This window comes from Ahaetulla prasina, chromosome 3 (genome assembly GCF_028640845.1).
Source record: "Ahaetulla prasina isolate Xishuangbanna chromosome 3, ASM2864084v1, whole genome shotgun sequence".
Taxonomy (NCBI): domain Eukaryota; kingdom Metazoa; phylum Chordata; class Lepidosauria; order Squamata; family Colubridae; genus Ahaetulla; species Ahaetulla prasina.
The window spans coordinates 206874567-206901561 of NC_080541.1; the positions used below are offsets into that span (position 1 = coordinate 206874567).

The 26995-nt window shown below is 43.3% G+C and overlaps 1 protein-coding gene across 1 annotated transcript in view; it reads right to left on the bottom strand.

The window, feature by feature from the left end:
* The window catches only part of SALL4 (spalt like transcription factor 4), a 38042-nt gene extending 11612 nt beyond the window's left edge, over nucleotides 1-26430 (bottom strand). The window contains exons 1-2 of the mRNA XM_058176381.1: nucleotides 26326-26430; nucleotides 732-3236 (exon numbers count right to left, since the gene is read on the bottom strand). Of these exons, the coding sequence (XP_058032364.1) occupies nucleotides 732-3236; nucleotides 26326-26398 (2578 nt within the window). The 5' untranslated portion in view covers nucleotides 26399-26430. The remainder of the gene's footprint in view (nucleotides 1-731; nucleotides 3237-26325) is intronic.
* Between the last annotated feature and the right edge of the window lie 565 nt (nucleotides 26431-26995).

Sequence of the window (26995 nt, forward strand, 5' to 3'; positions counted from 1 at the left end):
ATATTTCGTTTACCTGTCATTTATAAAGTGAATTTTGTATTATACTTTCTTTAGCAACGCTGACTTCAGATTTAATATTGCTGCCCCTGAAAATCATGGCAGAGAACACAAGGGAAGGAAGGGAACAAGACAGCCGTGGAAACAAGACAGGTACCGATTGCGATCTCACCTCTTTGGTGAGAGCTATGGAGTTGTTCCTAGGTTTCAAGAGCAACTGATTTTGATCAGATAGGTAGGTGTCATTTTTCACAGTCAATATTCCTCATATATTAGACACTAGACAAAATTATGGCCAATGGGAGGATGAATTGAACTCAGATTTATGAAGTAAATCTGATTTATGAAGGGCCTCTGGTGGCTCAACAGACTAATGCAGCCTGTTATTAACAGCAGCTGCTTGCAATTACTGCAGGTTCAAGTCCCACCAGGCCCAAGGTTGACTCAGCCTTCCATCCTTTATAAGGTAGGTAAAATGAGGACCCAGATTGTTGGGGGCAATAAGTTAACTTTGTATATAATATACAAATGGATGAAGATGTTGCTTGACATAGTGTAAGCCGCCCTGAGTCTTCGGAGAAGGGCGGGATATAAATGCAAATAAATAAAAAAAAGTAAAATTTTCTGATCTGGGAGATTGGCTGTCCTGGCATAGACAACAAACATTTACCTCCATCCATGTATTAAAAAGAGAATCAATTTCACAGTAATTGCTTCCCTTTAAAGTGACTCACCATATTCTCCATTTTGAAAGTATAACCCAGGTTCCTCTTTGATCACTTTTCGACCAATGTTGCCATATGTTAGATCCAAAGCCCGTTCTCTTTCTGTCGGTGTGACTTCAGGGCCTTCAGCCTTACTTCCCACTATTCCGTCTTCTTGAATACTAAAACATGGTGACTTTGATCTGGTGCTCTCTGCTTGACTGTTGGTTGGAGACATGGCCAGGAAGGAAGTCGATTCAGAGGTGATGGGGCTACGGCTACCGTTTTGATAGTCCAGATCACCGGCCACTGAGGAAGAATCATTGGTCATGGCATCGCTCTCCGCAGATCCATTATCACTCGACTTCAAACTGCTCTGTCGCTGCAAAGTCAGAGCCGAATTCACCATCTTCATATGGTTTTCTAGCGCTGAAATACTGGCAGAAACAGACGTTGTCGGATCAGCTTGAGCATTGCAAGATTTAGAAGAATGGTTTGGGCCATGAGGTGTTTCCAAGTCTTCATCCATTTCCATGCTTTCGTTGATCTCTAAGCAACAGGGATCTCCGTTGTTCTCAGCTGAAGTGGTCTCCGTATCGTTGTTATCATGGGTGTTTTCTGCCACTGGAGTATTGGGAATCTGCCCTCCCATATGCATGCGAATATGCTGCTGTAGCACCACTGCATTTGTAAATTTCTTTTGGCAGATGGGACAGGAATGCTGCATCTTCAGGGGAGTATTTGCCCTGTGCACGCCGTAGTGTGTTTTGAGGTTGCCTTTGGTGGAAAAAGCACGGCCGCAAATCTTGCACTTGAAGGGCCTCTCTCCCGTGTGAGTGCGGTAATGCATTTTGAGGGAGCTCTGGCAACTGAGAACTCTATGGCAGATCAAGCACTCATTGGGGTCAGTGGTGGCTTTGTCAATGTTCTCCACCAGCTGCTGGAGCTTTGTTGTTTCAGAGCCTTGCTCGCCAACCCGGCATCCGTGGAAAGCGCTCCCACTGCAGCCAGCCTGCGGAGAGCTCTGGTTCTGCTCAGCTCCTGATTCATGACTGGCCGGACCCGATGAAGAATCTCCTTCACTTTCTGGGGAAGGTCTAGGCTGGGCATCGCTTAGAAGTGTATTGGTAGAAGGATCCTTGCTACTTGTGGGGTTGGAAGTGTTTGGTGGTGGCAAGGCTGAGCCTACGGAGCCAGGCAGGGTGGTCAGAATAGGTTTGGAATCCACAATGAGATTAGATTCATCTAGCGGGACAGACATGCCATAAGGTATGCCGGTGCTGGTGGGCACATTATCTAGGTGTTCAGGCACAGGATAAGGATTCATTTTGATATGAGGGTATTTGTCTTTATGCCGCTGGAAATGCACTTTCAGATTGCCTTTGGTGGTGAAACGATTGCCACAAATGTTGCACTTGTAGGGCCTCTCCCCGGTGTGGGAACGGAGGTGGATCTGCAGAGCGCTGTCGTTGCCAAAGACTTTGCCGCAAAACTTGCACTTGTGTTTGAAGAAGGACTCCTCCTGGCTCAGTTTACTTTCAGGGACGCTCACACTTGCTACTTTCCCTTTCGCCTTCTTTGAGGGGTCGCTGGCTGGGGAGGCAGTGGAAAGGGGATTCTGGAAAACGGCTGAGCTGGAGGACTGAGGTAGCAAAGGGCCCAGGAAGCGAGACACGGAACCTGGCAAGCTTCGACCCGCATCAGGCTTCAAGGACAGGGCAGGAGCAAGCCCCCCGGCCACTGAGACGGCTGTCGGAATAGCGATATTTGAATGAGGTAGTTTGCCTTGCTTCAAGGATTCGAGGGATAGGCTTGGATTCCCGGCTTTCTGTCCAATTAAAGCAACAGCAGCCGACAGCTGCTGGGACATATGAGCCCCCAAAGCTTTGAGGGGTTCTGCAGCAGCAGCGGAGGGATGTAGGACATGGGGGGCCATCATGGCAATTTGGATGCGGATCTGCTCCGTCAGCTGGAGTTGTTGGAGTTGCTGCTGCTGTAGGCACATCAACTGCTCCAGGATCATCGGGATGGCACTGAGGCCAGCCATGGAGGGAGGGAGAGACTCTGAGGTACACTGGTTGACAGCCACTTTAGTGCCATGTATAGTTTGCAAAGTCACATTAGTGTTTGGTACTTTGGGTTTGGGGAGAAAGCTTAGCCCTTGAGTTGCGGAGGCAACGGAAGGCTCTGTTTTTAGATACGTCACTCCTGAAGGTTCAGATCCAGCTTTCTCTTCTCTCTTTTCTGGCAAAGCTGGGCAGCTCTTTACGTGACTCTCCTCAGCCAGCCTACCATCCATTTGGCTGGTTGGAAAAGTCTCCACAGAGCTGTCAGGGAAGGCTTCTAAGGGCACCACCCCTTCACTGTCATTCATGATGAGGACAGGTGGTGTTTTAGTGCAATTTTTCTTATGCTCGAGTAGTTCGGTGAGGTCAAAGAACTCAGCACAGCATTTGTCACAGACATGGGTTTCTTCAGTCCGACATCTTTTGGCATTCATTTCACCTCTGTCACCTGGGGTATCCTGTGGACTTCCTGGAAAGACATCAGAAAGAGAGAAAAGATCTGAGTGGGATGACACCATGGACCAGAAAAGCAAGAGGCCTTCATGGGATGAGCTTGCAGCAGGAGTCTACAACTGTGGCAACTTTAAGACTTGTAGACTTCAACTCCCAGAATTCCTCAGCCAGTCATGGCTGGCTGAGGAATTCTGGGAATTAAAAGTCTACAAGTCTTAAAAAGTTTCCAGGGTTGGAGACCCCTGGCTCAGTGGTGGGTTGCTCTCAGTTCTGTCAGGTTCTTTAGAACCGGTAGTAAAAGCGGCAGGAGGCTCTGCCCACCTGCCCAGATGTCATAATTGACAATCTGTGCATGCGTAGAAGCACGTGTGCATGAGCAAAGCAAGCGAACCGGTTGCAAACCGGTAGTAAAGGTAAGTAGAACCCACCCCTGCCCTGACTTACAGGATTGAAATACACAGGAATGGAGACAGTCTTTGTCCAATCTCTATGCCTGCTATAGAGCAATTTGTGAATTATCCTAGGACACAGGTCTCCAATTTTGGCAACTTTTAAGACTTGTGGACTCGAACTTTTCAGGGCTGGCTGAGGAATTCTGGGAGTTGAAGTCCACAAATCTTAAAATTGCCAAGTTTGGAGACCCCTGTCCTAGGACAAAGACAAGGCTAGTGAATCAAACATGGATGACTTGCTTTCCAGATCACCGTTTCTCCTGACAGACCTCCTAGATAAGGATTAGCTGTCTTAAAGGCATTGGCAGAATTGGCGCCTACCATTTTGCTTTCCCAGGTTTGGATCTATAGGCGATTCTTGACTTGAATTGAACCATTTGTTCAATAAAGTTACAGCAGCACTGAAAATAGCGACTATGATTGTTTTTTACACTTATGACTGTGACTAAAAAAATGACTATGACCAGTTTTCACACTAATGAGCACTGCTGCATTCTCATGGTCACATGATCAAAATTTGGATACTCGGGAACTGGCATATATTTATGACAGTTGCTCCATCCTGGGGTCATGTGATCACCATTTGCAACCTTCTCGGTTGGTTTCTGACAAGCAGAGTGGATGGGGGAAGCCAGATCGCTTAACCATCACATGATTCACTTAACAAATGTAGTGATCTGCTTAACAAGAGCCTCAGTGGCGCAGTGGTTAGAGTGCAGTACTGCAGGCTACTTCTGCCGGCTGCCTGCAATTTGGCAGTTCAAATCCTACCAGGCTCAAGCTTGACTCAGCCTTCCATCCTTCCGAGGTGGGTAAAATGAGGACCCAGATTGTTGGGGGCAATATACTGACTCTGTAAATCGTTTAGGGCTGTAAAGCGCTATAAAGTGATATATAAGTCTAAGTGCTATTGCTATGGCAAAAAGGTCATTAAATGAGGAGCAACTCACTTTTTATTTTTATTATTCAATTTTATTATTTTATTATTCACTTAACTGTCTCATTTAGCAACAGAAATTTTAGGCTGAATTGTGGTTGTAAGCTGAGGACTAACTATAGTACCGCTTTTCAAGTAGCTATGTGCTCAGGAGAACAACTATGATGGTCTTTACCAATTTCAACATTCCCAGCTTTATTGCGATTGTAGAATTTCCCATTAGCCTGGATAGGCTCCTCCAGCTGGGAATTCTGGAGCATGCCATCCATTGCTTCTGTTAAGATCAGGTGGAGAAAGGGTGATTTTTGAGCAATGGCAGCAACTGCTAAAATATTGTTAGCTTTAGGAAACCTTGTAAGTCTGCGGAAATAAATTGGAAAATCCTTGCAAGTAGCCCTATAGATGTCATCACCATTTTCTAACCTTGAACGGACTTAAATCCAGATGTTAAGTAGAAAAGATCCCAAATCACTCAAGCTTCCCCAAAATTCTTTTGCTGATATCACTACCTGACCACTGAACACAGGAAGATAGTTAGGAATGGAGAGAATCTATTATGTCAGCATTCCAAGTAATGAACCTATAGAAAGCAAAACTCTGAGGCAGGCAAATTCCTCAAAGGACAATTTATTGGATACATCATATTGTCACAACTGGTGAAAAATGACTCTGAAAGTTCCCACGGCTTTCACCTAATTAAAAAGTAAATGTTTCTCCTTTCCCCCAAGTTACTGGTCACGCTGTCCAATCAAAATGTTGGTTGGTTGCTTGGTTACTTCACTCCTCCTCTGGCCAGCTACCTGTCAGAATGTCCTTGGTTCCCACAGGAAAGCTTTTTTGTTTTGGCTACAAAACCCCATCTAGCTATTTCCCCCACTGTCCCTGTCCCTTCTTCTGCTTTCTGGCAACCCTGAAGCCTCCAAGATGGCCTCAGCTGGGTTTACTTCAAGGTTGACAATATTATTTATTTCAATTATGTGGTATACAAATGAAACAATATTGTGGGAAGCACTTCCAGAGGAAGAGCGGTAAGTGTATTTTCTACTTCTGCAAAAAGTGAAGGACATGTATCCAGTGGTGGTATCCTACCGGCTTAACAACCGGTTCAGTGATTGTATGCTTTGCACATGTACGCAATTGAACGAAAAGTCACCTTCCGTGTTAATGCTAGGGAATAGCTAAAGCACGGCTATCCGCTCTGCTGCACTAATCAGCTGCGAAGATATAGGTAAATAAAGTTCAAGGGCAGACGGGCAGGCCCAGTTCTCCCAAACCGGTAGAATCCCACCCCTGCATGTATCCACATCAGAAATCCTGGAAACAGTATTGCTTTGTCATGTCATATATGCTAAGAAACCCATAATAAGACTCTGTATTAATTTCACCGAGCTAGTTTTTTCTTTGACTGCTCCCTCATGTGGCAAAATTAATATTTTCATTATCAGGGAAAGGCTGAAAAATCCGTTCTCAAACTGATAGAATGGTTACCATGGGGGGAAATGCTCATAAGGAAGGATGGCTGCATGGAACTGTAAATAGGCTGATATCTTGAGCTGGGTTGACATTGGAAGGGATGAAAGAACACTATACTCATGGTGCTCAATTTACAGCCATTTGTTTAGTGACTGTTGGAAGTTAAAACTGCACTGAAAAAAATGTGATTTACAACCAGTCCTTGCACTTACAACTGTTGCAGTCTCCCCACAGTTACTTGCTCAGGGGCTTGTCAACCAGCATGTATTTATTATGGTTGTAGCATCCCAGAGATACATTGATCACCATTTGTGACCTCCCCGGCTGGCTTCCGACAAGCAAGTGGAATGTGGGAAGCTGGATTTGCTTAATGACCACGGCAAAAAAAAGGTCATAAAATTGGGTGCAACTCACTCAACAACTGCCCTGTTGGGCAATGGGAATTCTGACATTCCCAATGGTTGTCCTAAGTTGAAGACTACCTGAGTGTACAATGAAGATGTGTTGTTCTTAGCAGAAACGCTGTGGAAATAAAAATCTCTTCTTTACATTAAAATTCATAATCAATGAATTTGCAAGCAATGACTGGATAGGCATCTTTCCCTCTTTTGTAAGCTATTAGAGGAATAAAATACAGTATTTTTAGTGGGGGGGGGAACTCAGGGAGGGCACCTTAAGACGTGGGGAAGGCAAATGAAACAGAGTATTTTGCATCTTAAATGCAACACTTGGTGCAGCAGTATTTTCTTACTGATATCAGAACTGTAATGACTGGCAGTAGCAAACACATAATGCAAGAAAATGAGCTATGCAATGCTAACCGCAGCAGACCCTCCCGAAGATAATTTTAATTTTGTGTTTATTCAGGTCTTTCTCAGAAGATCTTATCTAGATACAGGCTCCTTTCCTCATTCTCAGATGTATTTTGGGTTGTTTGTTTGTGAGAAAGGTGAAAGTGAGAAACCGAAGTAAGTTGGTTGAGATGTAAAGTGTGTGAATTCGTTCTTTAATCTCATTTGGCTTGCAAAACACAGCATCATTGTTTTGGCAACTGAGAGTGTCGCCTTCAGCCTTGGAAGAATTGCTTAGATCCTTGCTTGTACTCCAGCAAATGGAGATTCCACTGTCTCCTGTTCTACTAGCAGAAGCACTGACAACCCACGGTTCACAAGTAGCTCCCTAGCTGCTATAAGACTGTTTCTCAACCTTGGCAACCTGAAGATGTCAGGACTTCAACTCCCAGAATTGCTCGGCCAGTTATGCTGGGTGGGGAATTCTGGATGTTGAAGCACACACATCACCAACATGCCACGGTTGAGAAACACTATGCCCGTGATGTCGAACCTATGGCACACGTGCCACAGGTAGCATGCGGAGCCATATCAGTGGGCACGCGAGTGTTACCCTAGCTCAGCTCCAGCGCACATGCGCACACTAGCCAGCTGATTTTTGGGCTCTCTGGGGCAAATGGGCCATTACCAGCCTCCAGAGGGCCTCCAGGGGGTGGGGAGGCCGTTTTTGCCCTCCCCAGGCTCCTAGAAAGGCTCTAGAGCTTGGGGAAGGCAAAACACAGGCCTACCAGGCTCACCGTGCCATCGTGTGCGAAAAGTGGGGGAAGCATGCGGGGGTGCCGCGCGTGCATGCGGAGGGGGGCGGGGCAAATTGAATTATGGGTGTGGGCACACACATGCGTGACCCCCCCTGCACTCCCCCCACTTTTGGCACGCAACGGCAAAAAGGTTAGCCATCACTGCACTATGCCATAGCATGTATAAACCCATAATTGTCTGATTTACTTTTTTTTTTTTTTGTATTCCTGATGGCAAAACAAGGGACAAAAATGTATTTTAAAACAAGCAATTTCTTTCCCAAACGCCAATACTTCTACCTAAATGGATTGAAGTTTTAATGCCACTACATTATAACTATGATTTGTGTAACCCTCAAAGAGAAAACGTTTAAAACTCAGAATGTAATCTGCCATTGAAAACTCAATTATCCAGGCCAAAAGTATCTTAAAAAAGGTTAAAATCACCATAATTTTAATCAGGTCCCGTCACCATGATTGTAACGTTTTTTAAATATCAGAATGGAGTCGGAACACTAAATGTTTGCTTGCTTCTGCAGGCAAATGATTGCCAGGTTCTTCCCATGTTCTTATCTACCTTTCCCACCTTTTATTCTTTTTTCAATCATCAGTGTTCTTGCTTTTCTGTTTATAAGTTCCAGTAAAACATAAGTCACAACTGGTGGCAGCATCAAGCCACTATGGCTCATCTTGAAATAGCTGGACCTGATTAGTACTTGGAAAGGACAAATCCACCGACAAATCCTCCCAAAAGTAAACTGGATAGAAAATCTAAAAAATGTTCCAGTGGTGACAATGTCAAATCACCTCTGAAATGCTGTCAAGAAAACTATATGAACACACCCATGCAGTGATCGTGAACTTAATTCAATAAAAGGTGGCTTTATTTTTACCTTAATGCAGTGTGGCTCAAAGAATAGCTTGTGGAAGTCCATCAGATGGTCTGACATAGGCTCCTGATGTTACTGGGCCACAGCACTCAAGCCCTGCTCCCCCACCCCGCCAAATGCACTGACAGTCAGCTCAATCATGCTGATGGATCAGTGGCTGGATCACTGAAAACAGATTTGGCTTTAAGACCAATTTGCCTCTAGTCTGCTATTATACAAGGGAGTTCTACTGGAGAACCTTCCTGACCAGCAAAGTCGCTTTGTTGTTATTTCACAGGATGCATAAAATGATCCAAACAGTACATAACAGCATTCTTAATTTTGCAATGCATTTTGATTCATCGTTTAACTTTAAAAGCCAAATGACGAAGCTGGTGGGAAAGAAATACTTGAAAAGAACCACAATCACTGTCTTGTTCGCTAAAATAAAAAAAAAGTGTGAACTCCTATGCTGTTAAAACAGGAGTAAAGTGCTTAATCCGGTAATTCACCTATTTTCTGAATAGTTATTCAGAAAATAACTTATCCATGACTGCAGGAAATACTGCCTCAGCAAAACTTCAAAACGTGAACTATAGGAAGGAGCAGTCTTTGAAAAGCAGTATTTTGAGATATTTGTAGCTAGTAGTTAAACTACTAATTAAGCTTGCTTTGACGATCACTCATCAGGTTTTTAAACAAAAACTTTATATAAGTAAATGGCAACTTTATAGAGAAAAGCAAGGCGGCCTTTTTTTTTTTTTTAATAATTCACTTATTATAAGAGTAAATGTCAGCTTCACTGTTAACAATTCCAAAAATGCTGTACAGGTAGCCACCGTGTTCCTCCACCCACAGTTGAGCAGACACACACTGAATCATTTATACCAATAAAAGTTTTATGGAAGAGGTAGAAGAAACTGCCAGAGTTCAGCCAGCACAAGAGATTCATGTTCCCACTACCCCAAAAAGAAAGCTGTTTGCATGTTTTAATGCCAAGACACACAGAAATGGCTTATCACATTCAGCAATGGAAAAAGTGGTTTTGAAACGTTTCTTTGAACTCACGCACCTAAAAACTCCACAGGAATATGACCCCAGGTCTTAGCGTGATTTGCAAACTCTCTTAAATTTCTTTCTTAACTAGAGTTCAAAATGAATGCTAAGATTCAAGTAGCAGATTGCTGCCCAAATAAGCCTTACAGTGTTCATTGTAGAGTCCATTTCTTGTGGTCCTAACTTCCAAGCCAGGTCCCTCTTTCTCCTTGGACCCAGGGCTAACTGGAAATGTCAGTGGGGAGAGCAAAAGATAAGAAGAAAAAGGAAAAGGAGGGGGAGAAAGAAAAAAAAATGAAAATAGAGACATCTTTAACCTAGCAATGTTGAAGGTTTGTGCAGCTCTAGGGAAGGGGAAGATTAGTGGCATGCAAAGCTTTGGGAGCCAATACCCATATATCAGTTTTTGAGAGTGTGCCATTGATGCTCTTACCAAATAGCTACAGAAAACTTCTCTTAGTGTGGATGACAAAATGGACATAGCCGATGACAAACTATCTATTTCTTAGAAGGCCAAGTCATGAGAACTTCTCTAGCTTCCTCCCGTTAAGTTTCACCACTCCAGCTTAACCATTTCATGGGTATATTTGACAACAAAACCCACAGCCACCCACTGTTTTAATTTTCAAAGTATGACTACAGTAGGGGTGTCAAACTCGCGTCATCGTCATGTGACATATCACAACTTTTTCCCCCTTCACTAAACCGGGGGTGGGTGAGTTTGACACCCCTGGTCTACAGGATCTATTGGGCTCTGCTAAACTCTTGAGTGTCAGGTATGACGCTGGGCTTTACAGTATTACAATGTCATTTTTATTTTACTGAGAAAAATCTTGAAATGAACAGTTGGGCCAAGAACTCATGGGTGTCAATAACCACAGTTGCAGGTACACCAATGCCAAACTGCCAACCACAGTGTCTGACCATCAGCAGCTGGTTTTATCCGAGAAGCTTGGACAGAAAAATTGTAATCAAAACTTGGACAGAAGAATCAAATGCCTCCTTTAAAACTCAGATAGAAGAAACATTTTGCCAACCCATTTCCACCCAGCTAGTTGCAATGGGTAGAATAATAAATAAATAAACAATTCCTTTGTCAAAGGAAGCAGAAAAACAAACACAAGTCAAATTACCTTAGTCTTATTTTATGCTAAGCTATGAAGGCTTCTGGCCTTCCCATATTGTACTCCCAGGAATTCTGTCCTGGGAGTGCCTTCTATCTCCTGGGACAGTTCTAAGGAAGAAGCTGAAGAAGAAACAATGAAAAAGTATTTCTCCTCATATCTGTTAAAGATGAACAGCTCTACTAAATATAGGTAGTCCTCGACTTACGACCATAATTGAGCCCCAAATTTCTGTTGCTAAGTGAGAAATTTGTTAAGTGAGTTTTGCTCCCATTTGTGGTTATTCACAGTTTTTTTTATTTTTTTTATTTTTTTTATTTGATTTTTATACCGCCCTTCTCCCGAAGGACTCAGGGCGGTGTACAGGCAGAAGTAAAAAAGACAATACAATGTACAATTTAAAATGTAAATTAAAAAACTTATTATGATTAGCCCGAAACTTTAAAATATATAAAAAACTAAAATCCCATTTAAAATTGATATTAAAAATTTAAGAAATTTAAAAGACCAGTAAAATTAAACCAGCCCGAATGAAAAGATGTGTCTTCAGTTCGCGGCGGAAGGTCCAAGGTCAGGTATTTGGCGAAACCCGGGAAGCTCGTTCCAGAGTGGGAGCCCCACAGAGAAGGACCTTCCTGGGGCCGCCAGCCGGCATTGCTTGGCGGACGGCACCTGAGAAGTCCCTCTGTGAGAGCGACGGGTCGGTGGGAGGCATAAGGTAACAGCAGGCGGTCCCGTAAGTACCCAGGCCCTAAGCCATGGAGCGCTTTAAAGGTCATAACCAAAACCTTAAAGTGCACTCGAAAGGCCACAGGTAGCCAGTGCAGTCTGCGCAGGAGCGGTGTTACGTGGGAGCTACGAGTAGCTCCCTCTATCACCCGCGCAGCTGCATTCTGGACTAACTGAAGCCTCCGAGTGCACCTCAAGGGGAGCCCCATGTAGAGAGCATTACAATAATCCAAGCGAGAGGTAACGAGCGCGTGAGTGACTGTGCACAAGGCATCCCGATCAAGGAAGGGGCGCAACTGCCGAACCAGGCGAACCTGGTGGAAGGCCCTCCTGGAGACGGCCGTCAAATGATCTTCAAACGACAGCCGTTCATCCAGGAGGACACCTAAGTTGCGCATCCTATCCTTTGGGGCCAATAACTCGCCTCCAACAGTCAGCTGCGGCTGCAGCTGACTGAATCGGGATGCCGGCATCCACAGCCACTCCGTCTTGGAGGGATTAAACTTGAGCCTGTTTTAAGTGAATCATTGCAGTTGTTAAATTAATGACCCAGTTGTTAAGTGAATCTGGCTTCCCTGTTTGACTTTGCTTGTCAGAAGGTCGCAAAAGGGGATCACATGACTCAGGGACGGTGCAACCGTCATAAATACGAACCAGTTGCTAAGCATTCAAATTTTAATCATGTGACCATCGGGATGCTGCCACGGTTGTAAGTGTGAAAAACAATCATAGATCCCCCTTTTCAGTGCTGTTGTAACTTTGAATGGTCACTAAATGAACTGTTGTAAGTCAAGGCCTACCTATGCCACATATTTCCAGTTCTCTTTTGACAGTCTTGTTTTTCAAAATTAAATCAAAACTGTCTAAACAATCATCAGATGCCTGATGTGTATTAATATTTCATGCACTATCTGGAAGTCAGTATTTTCTGGCACAAGGAGGCAGATGCTGGCAATACGAATGTGCAATCGCTAGCAAATCAACAAACCAGAAAGAATAAGCTGCTGCTTAATCAAGCACATTTTCCAGGCAAGACAATTTATTGAAAAAGAAGGGATTTTAAGCTGAACAAAATGAGGTGGTTAAACTAGGAGGAGGATTTAATCTAGAATAAGATAGGGCATTTTTTTAAAAAATCATCCCAATCAGACATTTCAATCACCTGCTAGCAATTATATAATTATAACCTTGCTCCCCCACCCTACAATCCATAGAAATTTAACCAGACTGGAGGGTTGAAGGAGGCAACCTTCTCCTTTAATAGCCCCCTTACTTATTAGCAAATTAGTGAACAGTAATTAGAGGGAGTTTTTTCCCCCATTCTAATGCAGCAACTAACTAATGAAACCATGGTAGGCCCTGGGACCAGTCTCTGAGCCTCATTCAATCATAAGATACTTTTGATGTGAATAAAATTAAGGAAGAACCTCAGGAAAGCTGTTCTGAGTTTTCACCAAAAAAAATGGGAATTTAAATTTAGTAAATATAGGCAGTCCTCAATTTGCGAATGTTGAAAATTATGACGATACAAAGAGCTACTTCTGACATGGTTTTGAAGTTCTGGTGCCATTTCCCCTCCTGTCAAGTGACTGCATGGCAACCGGCATGCATTTTCAGCCATTTGCAAAGTCCTGTGGTCACATGACCGCAATTTCGTTTTTTGCTTGAAATTTACAATAGTAAATTTGGCAAAAAAAATTGTCCCCTGGGAAACAATGGGTTCACTTAACAACTACAGAGTTTGCTTAATGACCTTGGCATTTGTTTAACGACTGCTCTGATAAAAGGTCATACATTCAGTATACAACTGCCGTGACTTATGGCCATAATTGCCAGACTCAGTCATGATCGAAACTTTGAAATTCAGTTAAGCACAAAATACAAGCTCTGCCACATTGACATATCTTTTAAGCTTGTAGCAAAATTGATTACATTCCTTGGGCAAATGTTACAGATCTCAATATGGGAAAGGTCAGTTATTTCTCCCTTATTTTAGCTATGATTTGTTGAGTATTCAATGGGCTGGGTTTAGAAATAAGACTCAACCACAACCTATTCACCAATGCCAGCAAAGGTATTCATAGGAGTGCCAAAAAAGGCAATAGAGTAATCCTAAAATATGCTTCCTATTTAACAAATATTCCATTTGTCATGGCCACCGACTTGACTCTTTAAAGCTGTATGACAGACAGATCCTCAGCTCATTAACGCTTTCCCAGTGAGTTGTGATCCTTCTGAAGAAAAGCCAAACTCCCTTCACTTTTAAATTAAACGATTGGGCTCGAGAAACAAATGTTCTATTGATCTTCCATGTACCACAGCAGCACATCTGTTCTAGCAAAATGTTTGGTGTTCTTCAAAATAGAAAGACGGTGAAAACAATACCTTATTCAAAAACTAACATGCTGTCAGTTTTTTATATACATACATACATACATACATACATACATACATACTTACGTACATACATATGGAGGTTGCACCAGGTGGCTATTTTAGCATAGATAAGAGAATGACGTGCAATGGGAAGAATCCATTTGGAATGTCAGTAAGAGATTCTCAGTCATCCTGAAGAAGCAGCGAGACATTGCAGACCAAAAAGAAAAGAAGTCCAGTGGCCATGACTCAACTTCCGGATGGATCCATTTGGAAGTAACATCCCACATTTAACCCATAGAACAGAGGTGGTGTTCAGCTGGGTTTTTTTGAACCGGTAGCGGAAATCATGCCCACCCAACCTGGCTCTATGCCATCCTATTTAGGCACGTTTTTGAGGTGGGGCGCATGTGCGGAAGGCATGTGCATGAGCAAAGTGCCTGCACGGAAGGCTAAGCATATGCACAAAAGGTGTGCACTTGTGGTGAACCAGTGGCAACAAAATGTGAAACCCACCACTGCTATAGACGTTATGTAGATGCCATCAATTTGCGTCATGTATATCTAACCTTCCCTAGTCTAAGTTTCCTCTAAAGATTCATAATGTCAAAGATTAGTTGCTAGTAAAAGTCAAACTAGGCCAACGGCTGGAACGGTGCAATTCATGTTTTAATTTGCTGTCATATTTATGTCATACATTCTTATGACACTCATATGTTCCTTCATGTGAAGATGATCAGAACCATGATCAGAAACTAGCATGGCTATGGAATGGATGCATCAGCAGCCCTCAGTCACGAAAGAAAGAAAATGCCGCCACAAGAGCTTTGCAACTAAACCAACAGCCAGGAATTAGCCATTTAAATTAAAAGCTTGAAAGAATTAATCTCCCACCCCCCAATATGAATCCTAGCTCTGATGTGAAAAGCATCGCTTATTCTCTTAGACTATTGGGTATGTAGATGCTGACAAAATTCAGAAATGCTGGTGAGATTAGCCCTCTTCGGTTGAAAGCCATGAAAAGATACTGAGAATGGAGTTGCAACATAGCCCCTGGAGAAAGAGTCAAGCTCAGTGAGAAGGATGGCATAGAAGTTAAATAAAACAGTAAATAAACAAAGCCCTTCCCCCTCCATTTCACAACCTCCAATAATAAGTAAAGGTCTGAAAGGAACGTCTTTTCATGTTGGTTTGAACATGCGTGCCATTCTCTACATGATCCAAAATCTTGAACAGGCTTCCAAATCATGCAAACAGTTATTCTTGCATCCAAGCAAACATTTATACAGCATTCCTGTAGACATGCGTGGCAATTACTTGGTGAACAGTGAAAGAAAGGAGTAAGGAATCTTGTCTGTCCCATTTTTTAACCTAGTTTGAGCTCTCTATGCATTCACTAAACACCTGCACAGGGTTAGTTGTGATGCTAAAGCTCAAAGACCAAACACGATATATAATTTATGCGGGAGATGGATGGTTCAGAAATGTGAAAAAACTGAAATTAAATAATGCAGAAAGGTGATGGCATTGAGTTTTAGGTACAGCGTAGAAGAACACTTTCAGTTTATATTACCTCCAGACGATTCATGCTGATGAAGGTCAAACTTAATGAAATAAATCAATTACCGATCCCCCAGCTATGAAGAACCAAGATCTAGTAAGTGGACCTAAGCTCTAGGGAAGCAAGGTGCTCAGTACTTTTTTTAAAACATAGGAGCAGTGACCTGTTACCTGCTCCATACAAAGAATGATAAATCTAAGTTCCAAAGAAGCAATTGAGGAGCCTCCTAATACCAGGGCAGCAAAATATGAATTCTGGGCAAAGAGAATCGGCAAAGAAAAAGTCAGACAAGACTTTTAGTGTGATTATCTGAGATAAGACTACGAGAAGAGATAAAGACCCAGATTGTTGGGGGCAATAAGTTGACTTTGTATATAAATATACAAATAGGATGAAGACTATTGCTAACATAGTGTAAGCCGCCCTGAGTCTTCGGAGAAGGGCGGGATATAAATGCAAATAATAAAAAAAAGTCTAGGTATAGGCTAAAATTCAAATTTAACTGGGCATGTTGTCGGGGGATGATGGGAGTTAGGATACCAAATGCATGTAGAAAAATTACATTGGGAAAGGGTAGTATAAAATATTTTAACCCCAGATCCAGTGTGTAAATATCAAGTTCTGTGCCTCTTCAAAAAAATGCATAGGCATTTTATATCTTTAAAATCGTCTAAACTTATTGAATAACTCAAATGCACCAAACTCAGCCGAGAAATCTAGATTCACAATAAACAGGAAACAGATCTTAAAAGTGTAGATGAGATCATGCAATATTGGGCATCAGTATTTAACACAAGTCCATGAAGTTTTCCCTGGTGCCCTTTCATAATCTGATTTAATTTACTCAAGTGCTTACACTGCTGATAGGATCCAATTTGTTCCAAAAGTATTCTCGTGCTTCAGAGAATTATTATATTCATCCCATTTCCATTATGAGGATTGGTTTTTAAAAATTTGTTTTCAAAGTTGTCCACCAAAGCAGCGATTGTAATTCCCAAATAGGGCATAATTCAGTCAAGACAAAGCACTTTGAGAACTCTCTCCTCTCTCTCTCTCTTGGGAAGAACTTGAGACATAGATAAAATGCTAAATCCAGTCTAAACATCTGGCTCTTCACCCAGATCTTTGATGAGAGAGTGAGCCCCTCGTATCACTGAGTTTGTCTTCTTTTATCTTAATTTTTAACCTAGTTTGAGCTCTCTATGCATTCACTAAACACCTGCACAGGGTTAGTTGTGATGCTAAAGCTCAAAGACCAAACACGATATATAATTTATGCGGGAGATGGATGGTTCAGAAATGTGAAAAAACTGAAATTAAATAATGCAGAAAGGTGATGGCATTGAGTTTTAGGTACAGCGTAGAAGAACACTTTCAGTTTATATTACCTCCAGACGATTCATGCTGATGAAGGTCAAACTTAATGAAATAAATCAATTACCGATCCCCCAGCTATGAAGAACCAAGATCTAGTAAGTGGACCTAAGCTCTAGGGAAGCAAGGTGCTCAGTACTTTTTTTAAAACATAGGAGCAGTGACCTGTTACCTGCTCCATACAAAGAATGATAAATCTAAGTTCCAAAGAAGCAATTGAGGAGCCTCCTAATACCAGGGCAGCAAAATATGAATTCTGGGCAAAGAGAATCGGCAAAGAAAAAGTCAGACAAGACTTTTAGTGTGATTATCTGAGATAAGACTACGAGAAGAGATAAAGACCCAGCAGCTTTGAGGAAGAAACAAGAGGAGTAGAATCTTCAATTCTTCAACCGCCATTTTATAATTTTCTATGCAGTGTACCTAATATTAGATTATGTTATTGAGTAATGGCTATCTGTCAACCATGATTCAACCAGATAAGACTAAAATTCAGGCAATAAGGAAACAAATGAGCTAACAAAAGTAAAATTAGACCAATGCAACAGTGACTCACCAAATTGTGTCACATTGTTCCTACACCCATTAACTTGCAGCCTTCCAGAAGAGATGTGGAATCTTCTATTTTGCTGCAGGAGACGGGTATAGAGAAATAGTTCACAGGGAAGGCGGGGCTGAGCTTGACAAACCACAGATCATACAGACCTGGTTTTAAATCTTAACAGTACAGGTAGTCCTTAACTCGCAACAGTTCATTTAGAGACCATTCAAAGCTACAATGGCATTGAAAAATGTGACTTATGGCCGTTTTTCAAAGTTACAACATTTGCAGCATCTCTATGATCGTGTGATCAAAATTTGGATGCTTGGGAGCTGTGTCCCAAGGTCATGTGATCAAAATTTGGATGGATCAAATTAAAGAATCCCCGTGTTTATATCACAAGTAGCCTTCTAAGAAAGGCAAACAAGCAAATAGATACAGGAAACAAAAGAGACTTAAAATAAAATTTTGACCTGATGGTATTTTAGAAAAACAGGATCCCAACTGATGGGTTATCTATGCACAAAAGAGTCATGACTTCATCCTTATTGGCTAATACTGCATTCCTGCCAGGAGCATTCGATAAGCATTAAAAAGCATTAAAAAGCATTAAAAAGCGAAAAAAAAGAGCCTGTGGGGGTTTTTAGATAGGGCTTTTTTAAGGGGTGGGAGGGTTAAGGCGGGCGTTGGGGGTAGCCCGTCGGGAGGGGAGCCAGTCCTTGCGCCTGCTCGTGACGGTTTTTTAATAGGTTCGGAGGTTAGGGGGGGAGATTGCGTTCCTGTTGGTGAGGGCGGCCTGATTCCCACGGTAAGTGAGAGGGGCAGATATGGCGGAAGGGGAGGATCATATCGTTTTGGGCGCGCACCCGATGTTTACTGATCGTGCGCCCGATCCCGTCCTTTTCCCGTTCCCGGATGGTCATGACCCCAGAGCCTGGGCCTTGGCTGATGTTATGCAACGCACGGTCCGTGTTAATAAGGCCCCTAGTATCGACCTTATTCAGGGGCGCTGCGGACCTTATAGGAAACCTGGCTGGGCACTGAAGGGGTGTGCCCTTGTTGAGATGTGCCCGCGGGTTTCCGTGCATTCCATCAGCCGAGGCCCAGGGTAGGGGTGGGGGTGGCGGTTGTGATTAGAAAGTCTAGAGCCGAGGGAGACCACTGTACCTCAGATTGCCGGGTGCGAATCCCTCTTTGTGAGATGGGGCCATAGGTGCCAGATGGGTTTGCTGATCACGTACCTGGCTCCTTGCTGCGTGACAGCTGCCCTGCCCGAGCTCCTGGAGGTGCTGGCCGGGGTGGCAGTTGAGACCCCCAGACTTTTAGTCATGGGGGACTTTAACTTGCCATCGTCCGGCCCGTCATCGACGGCAGCTCGGGAGTTCATGGCTTCCATGACGGCCTTGGACCTGACCCAAGTAATTGATGGCCCTACTCACATTGGGGGTGGCACCCTGGACCTGATTTTTGTCTCTGGTCAGTGGTTGAGAGATCTGGACTTAAAGGAAATAGTCATTGAACCTTTGTCATGGTCAGATCACTCTCTTCTTTCTGGACTTTCTGACCGCCATTCACCGCAGGGAGACGGAGCCGACACGCTGGTTCCGCCCCAGGCGCCTGATGGACCCGGAGGGGTTCCGGACGGAGCTTGGGCCATTTCCTGAGGGTCTGGCTCACGGCTCGGCTGAGGAACTTGTTGCGGCCTGGGAACGGGCCGGCGGGGCCTTAGACCGGTCGTGCCTTTGCGGCCTCTGACCCGGCGCGGGTCCCAACCGCCCTTGGTTCTCTGAGGAGCTGAGAGGGATGAAGCCGGAGAAGACGCCTAGAGAGTTCCTGGAGGTCTAGCCGCTTGAAGCTGATCGGACACTAGTGAAGTCCTATACTAGGGCTTACCTAGTGGCAATGAGGGAGGCGAGGCGTAGCTCGCCTCCTCCTCATTGCATCGGCAGATAACCGCCCAGCCGCCCTGTTTGGGTGACCCGCCCCTCCTACACCAGGGGAGCGGGATGACCCGCTGCAGGGACGTGCTGAGGAGTTTAACGGTTATCAATACTTAGATAAGAAACCAGAAAGAACAGCATATCCTCCTTCCATTCTCCTAAATGTGAGAAAGTACTATGGATTACTAAAATACTATGGATTAGGGCCTCTGTGGCTCAGACTGGTAAGACAGTCTGTTATTAACACAGCTGCTTGCAATTACTGCAGGTTCTAGTCCCACCAGGCCCAAGGTTGACTCAGCCTTCCATCCTTTATAAGGTAGGTAAAATGAGGACCCAGATTGTTGGGGGCAATAAGTTGACTTTGTATATAAATATACAAATAGGATGAAGACTATTGCTAACATAGTGTAAGCCGCCCTGAGTCTTCGGAGAAGGGCAGGATATAAATGCAAATAATAAAAAAAAAGTCTAGGTATAGGCTAAAATTCAAATTTAACTGGGCATGTTGTCGGGGGATGATGGGAGTTAGGATACCAAATGCATGTAGAAAAATTACATTGGGAAAGGGTAGTATAAAATATTTTAACCCCAGATCCAGTGTGTAAATATCAAGTTCTGTGCCTCTTCAAAAAAATGCATAGGCATTTTATATCTTTAAAATCGTCTAAACTTATTGAATAACTCAAATGCACCAAACTCAGCCGAGAAATCTAGATTCACAATAAACAGGAAACAGATCTTAAAAGTGTAGATGAGATCATGCAATATTGGGCATCAGTATTTAACACAAGTCCATGAAGTTTTCCCTGGTGCCCTTTCATAATCTGATTTAATTTACTCAAGTGCTTACACTGCTGATAGGATCCAATTTGTTCCAAAAGTATTCTCGTGCTTCAGAGAATTATTATATTCATCCCATTTCCATTATGAGGATTGGTTTTTAAAAATTTGTTTTCAAAAGTTGTCCACCAAAGCAGAGATTGTAATTCCCAAATAGGGCATAATTCAGTCAAGACAAAGCACTTTGAGAACTCTCTCCCTCCCTCTCTCTCTCCCTCTTTCTCTCTCTTTGGCAGATTATGGATGGTTTCGCTCCTATTAAAATTATAGTATTGTGGACATTACAAACAGATCATGTTACAAGTCAGCGTCTCTGTCTCACAAAACAAGCTTTTTACTTGTTCTGCAAAAGAGTCGCATTAACCATGGGGCCAATACCAAGAACAGCTTTTTCCAAATTGTTTCTTGGGTAGATATTTGGCCAAGAATTTTAAGCACATAGCCGGGCTTAGCATGGGGGTGGGAGGGTGTTGCTTTATTTGGTTAAACATTTCCAATATTCCAAGCATGAAGATAACACCATTAGATATCCTAAGAGTTAAATCAATACTAATTAGTTACACATGTGGGTCACCAAGAAGCTTTTGTGGGCCACTGTAACAAAAAAGAAAAAAAGAAAAAAAGAAATGCATGAGTTTTTTAATTTTGTTTTCAGCCACTTAAAAGTTAAAACACAAATCAAACTGTCACAGCAGTTTGTGAATATCACACCACATGTCAAGCAGATGATAAAACTCTCCTGGATTTAAAAGTCTTGCACCAAATTAGGAAAAATGCAAAACACCCAACACATTTGTTAAGAGATTGGAGATAGCTAAATGTGTGTACTGTAGTTGCAAATAAGCCACACAGAAGTGAAAGGAATTCACTTACTTGAAGCAGACTTCAATATGCTGCCTTGGAACAGCACATAACGTTAACCATTTGAAGGAATATAATATCATTTCTTTCCCCCAAGTAACATGTCTTTAAAAGAAAAATATGCTTTAATGAAAAACCAATGCTACTAAACATGATGCTATAGACTTAAGAGAGGGAAATGTTCAAATTCTCAAATTTGGATGGATCAAATTAAAGAATCCCCGTGTTTATATCACAAGTAGCCTTCTAAAAAAGGCAAACAAGCAAATAGATACAGGAAACAAAAGAGACTTAAAATAAAATTTTGACCTGATGGTATTTTAGAAAAACAGGATCCCAACTAATGGGTTATCTATGCACAAAAGAGTCATGACTTCATCCTTATTGGCTAATACTGCATTCCTGCCAGGAGCATTCGATAAGCATTAAAAAGCATTATGATAAACATGTCAAAAAAAGCATTGATAAACATAACACTATCTATGTAAAATACTGCAAGATCCATAAAAGAATTCTTAACTAGTGATCTGGACTGGGTTTGAATTTAAAGATCAGAGCTGGGGGGAAATATAGACTTCAAACCAGACATTACCAGCCAGAAGCTCATGTATTTAAGTAATAATAGAGAGCACCTCATTCAATTTTGCATGGCATCATCCGGGAAGAGAAAGAGACAGACAGAAAGAAAGAGAAGAGGGGAACAAGTTGTTCTACCTTATCCAAGAATCATTTCTTCCTCTGCACCGACTAGTAAGCTGTGGAAGCTTGTACGTACCACCAAGTCCCTCCGATTATAAACAAGGCAACTCCAGACCACACTTAACACTAGGGCAAGTGTTTTAAGACCAACCAAAACAGCCCCAAATCCTGCTGCCAAGGTCAATTGCGGGAGAGTCCTAATTGTAAGCTTGACATCAGCTTACCACCCGCAGAAGGCAGGAGGAGGCAAAGGTTAGAGCAGCAGCTTGTCAAAAAAGCATCATAAGCTGCGTGAGACTTCAGAGAAAAGGCCCAATCACTGCAGCAAATATGATGTTTCAGCTGAATAAAAAAAAAAAAGGTGGGGACAGAAAGAAAATCATCACGAAGGCACCTCCCCCACCTTACCTTCTCTTGAAAGCATTAAAAGTACTGCTTGCTAAAAGAAACTTTCTTGTCCTAAGGAAGGTTTGCACTGTTTCATCTCCCCGTCCCCCTTTTCTGAAATAAGTGTTTTAGGTGGAATATTTGGAGATCTTTTTCACACCAGGATATGTCAGAAAGTAATTGATGCAATCTGGAAGAGCTCTCCCGTGCTGTTTTATATTTGTTTTTAACCTTTCAAATGTAATACGTTAAAAATACCGGAAGACCCTGCAGTTATTCATATGGAAGAATCTTATCAGATATATCTGATATATTAAGAAAAGTTTGCCTCAAGGACAGATAGCAGCTGCAAAGAGCAATTAAACCCTTTGGATGGTGGGAAGTGCTAATTGTTGGTATGAAATGGTTGCTTTTAAGACAATCACCTGTTATTATTTTGACCCATCAAATTAATCATCCTTCCCACTCTGACCCTCCCTGATGTCCACTTAAGTCTCTTTTGCAAATTTCTGTAGTATCTGGATTTCATTTCAAGACAAAAGATAAAGAGCTTGATTTCATTCTCCCAAGAAATCTTTGGGAATTCTTAAATTAATTTATTTTAAATTATTTTAATTATTTAATTAATAATTATTTTAATTACTCTCACACCTTAAAGTGCCTCAGCTGGATATAGCAAAAGTTGTTAGACTTGTTCCACACACAAACCCTTAACAGTCAGATATCTTCTATGAGTTTCTCACCTTTAAAAAGATTCTCCCTACCATTTAAATACATCTCCCAGTACAAAAATAGAGTGCAAGAGTTTGACAATACATTGATGCAACACAGTTTCCATTCTTTGGAAAGTATTTATTGTTAGATTTTTTTTATCTTGCATTTATTTTTGTTAACTCAAGGCAGCATCCATACTTAGCAGTTCTCCCTCCTATTTTTTCCTACAACTCTGAGAGGTAGGATGGACCAAGAGAGAATGATGAGTCCAAAGTGACCCAGCTTGCTTTCATCCCTAAGGCAGGACTAGAACTCATAGACTCTTGGTGTCTAGCCAGCACCTTAACCACTACACCAGATTGACTCTCTTATTCAGCCCTGAGGCTGATGTGAAATACCCAAGTTCAATTCCTTGCAGTATTTGGCTACATCTACCTCTCAGGCTTATCCTGAGGCTACAAATGGAAAAAGAAGCAAAGGCTGCATTCATACAGCACACAGAACTCTCAACCATTTACTAGCCAGAACAGTGAGGAGGTTCAGTTTGCAAAGGCACACACCAACTAACCACATTAAGGTTTACCAGCATGCTGTGTGAACCCAGTCAAAGTGTTTTCCGATACTGTAACCCTGCCACCTTAAGTGCTGCAATCTTTTAAGTACACAAGATGCTTGATTACGTATATAGGAGTATTAGCTAATTTTTTTTGCAGGAGGGTTTTCATAATCTCAGACTAGCGGTCATATTAGTTAAAGCTCATGTCCAAAATATCTGGGATTTTTTTCTTTTTGAGCACATTCCTTTCAGAATTGGAATGGACAGAGAACCACAGTGGGGTTCAGACAGTGCGTTAAACTTTAATTTGCTTATTTTCTTGAATAAATGAAGCCAGTCTAGCTGAGTTTATATAAAATGCGAGTAAAGCATTTTTTGGTTTTGTTGCGTGCAAATTCGAGAGTTTAAAGAAACTTGAGAGATCAAGTACCTTGCTCAGTGCAGTGATTTAATAGACTGGATAAGGCTGAACTCGATCTTCTACAATTTTCTATTAGCTGGGAATTGGCCCAATTTATTTGAAGGGCATCAAATGCAATCTCTTTTTTTTTATGTGACCGCATCATCATTGGCTTACACCCTGTTCATTCAGTGAGTGAACCTTCAACCACATTCTGTGAAGATAGGCGTCTGGGTGTCGCTGTCCATTTCATCCGATCCTTCAGACCCCCTGAGCATTAAAAACCCCAAAGGCAGGGAAACCAAATCCACATTTTTAATCTGATGGGTCGTGCGACGCCGGCCGCATCCTCGAGGTGGCGCAACAGAGCAATCGAAACATCCCGGATCCGCACGATAAACAAACATTTCAGCGCGATTTAAAAAGCGCGGATGCTTTTTCCCAGATTAACAACATACTCAAAGATTTATCAAGACAGTCGCCTTTTCTCCCTCCCTCCCCCAATCCCCATTTCTTCCCATGTTAAAGGGTTCCGCAACCCTAAAGCGACAACCCCACGCCACTAAAGCCTTGGCTGCAAATTAATTTGGGTGTGATGAGATAAAATTGATCCAAGAAGTATTATTTGGAAGCTCGGGTGCCCTGTAGCGGGAGCACAAACAGACTTTAAGCAGGAACATCTACCTAATCTTCCGATTGCCCTGGCTCCCCCCTCCATCACGCAACTCCAAAGAAGTTATTAACCCTTTTGTTTCAAGACAGTCTCCGGGGTGGGTTTCCAGCTGCCGGCAGCGAGATTTACATGTGGAAACATCACCTCCAACGTGCCCCCCTCCCGCGCCAGCTCCATCCTAACCAGATGCACAAAGGAAAAACAGTCATGCATTAAACATGGGATTTATAGCCTTCTGGGCTCGCTCGCTCGTTTTCTTAAATCACCATTAACCGGGCTCAACAATTGCACGTTTGGACTCAAAAGAAAGAGGGAGGCTGAAGGGGGGGGGGGCCGCAAAAGGACTCAAACCTCCTGCAGCTCTCACCCACCCTTTCCCAAAATATGCATTCCTATCAATTGGGATGGGGAATCTGGGCTTCAGGGAGATCTTCACCCTCACTTCGCTTGCTTAAACATTAAAAGTAGACCTAAAGATTTCACCCAAAGTTTGCATTTATGCCTCTGGAGCCGGGGGAGAGAGATCAAAAAAAGATTGAGAGAGGCGTATCGATTAGGCATAGTTTTCAATCTTTTAAAGTATCAGGTGTCTCCCCGTCCGAAACTACAAAGCTCAGGCCTCTATACTAAACTGATTATTCTTAAAGCGTCTTCCCCTTCCTGGTGGGTCCATTGACTCCATTCATCTCCCATGCGCCTCCCCCGCCCCGGACAAAAAAAGAAAAAAAAGGATGGATCATAAGATTTGAAATCCAGTTTTCCAAAAAATCCTTGGAGGAGATTTCAAAGTCCTCGTCTCCAATTCAGGGCCCCATCCCGAAATGTACCCCCTTTCGCCCTTTCACGTTTCGTCCAGTTCTGCGCTTTTACCACCACCGCCAAAGCGCTTCTCTTCCAGTGCCGGCTCCCCCTCCCCATTATCAAAATCAATTAGATCTGCCAAAAGATCAAGCCACGCTATCAATTATAGGAGATCCGAGTGAGTGAGAGACAGAGACACACACACAGAGAGAGAAGGTGGCGGTTCCATGCAGCTACTTCGGGAAGATTTTAAAAGCTCTCTGCCCTCCCTTCTCTCTCCCCCCCCCCACCATATTAGCTCACGGGAGTTATTTTAGGAAGTCGGAAATCAAAGATGGCTGGAGGTCAGGCTACAAAAGGTCCCGAGCGATTATCATCTCTCTCTCGGCGAGTTTTTAGTTACTAAATGGCAGAAGCAGCAGCGGTTCATCCAGATAGAGGCACAAACCGGGAGGGAGGGAGTGGGGGGTGGGAAAGAGATATCACAAAAGGTATTTCGCAGCGTTCCTCTGGGCGCACCCCTCCCTTCCAGAAATATTTAGGGAGTTACCTTCTGGCCGCGGCTTTCGGCTCCGATGGCTCCGAATCGATCGTATTCGGATGGGGGGGTGGGGGACGAGGAGAGATGCTAAAGACAACCTACACTGAGGAGGTAGAAAAACTTTTCCCAAGGAAAAGGGGCTTGGGAGGGGGGTGGAAGGGAAAGAGAATCACCCACTACGAAAACCTGGATTTTTTTTCTTCTTCTCCATAAATAAAAATAGCCTGAGTTCCGAGTTCAATTTCCCCCTCCCCATAAATTAAAATTTATCCGAACCAAGGAAAGAATAGGGGGGGAAGTGGGGGGGGGGGGGGAAAGGCGCCTATTAAGAATAAAGATACACACTTTCCGATCTGCTCCCGCAGTCGTGGGAAATCAGGATGAAAGAGAACTGGTCCAGATTTCGAGAGTTTGGCTCAGGATCCCGGTCAAGAAACCCCGATGCGCCACGGGGTAGGTGGGAGAAGGAGCCACTCACACGCGCACAAAAGCATGCAAGCCCCCACCCCCGCCTCAAACCCGATCCCCCTGCTTGATTTCTTCCCCCCCATCAATTAAAGTTGGAAATTGACCAGCGCTCCCTCGGTTGTTTTTTTTTTTCCCCCCTTACCATTTGCTACATCCGGGAACTGCCGCTCGTCCGAATGGATGTGCTGGGGCTTCGCTTGCTTGCGCCTCGACATGGTGCACAACACGCATCGGGAGCAAAATAGTAGCAATTATTTTCTTCTTCTTCACAACAAATTCCTGGAGTTGGGAAATTACTCCCAAAGAGCGGAATGCGCATGTCAGAGTAATTATGATTATCAATAATGCATTGCGATTTATCATGGGTCCCTGACAGCTGATTGGCCTGAGTCCAAGAGCTCACAGATTATTCAAATAAGGTCCATTGATCAGGGAGCAGAAGGGGACGCTGGGCACTGTAGTCTCTCCCTCGCCCCGCTCCTGTCCGCCCGGGTGATTGAAGGGTGGGCGCCGGACGCTGCCGCCACCGCCGCTCAGGCGAGGGGTTTCGCGCAAGGGGATTGCCGGCCCGATTGGGTGGTATTTCCCTGAAGGGAAGAGAGAGAGAGAGTAGGAAAAGAGCCGAGCAGCAGCTTTCGAGTCCATCTTTGAAAGTAAATAAACAGCCGGGGCAGAACTGGTTTTCTTAGGCAGGCTGGACAACATCCCCCCCCCCGCCTCCCTTATCTTCCCCTCGCATTGTCTTCTGCCTCCATGGAGAACTTAGGGCTTGTCCGTGCGCGCGTGGAAAGGATCCCGAAAAGCATCCCCCG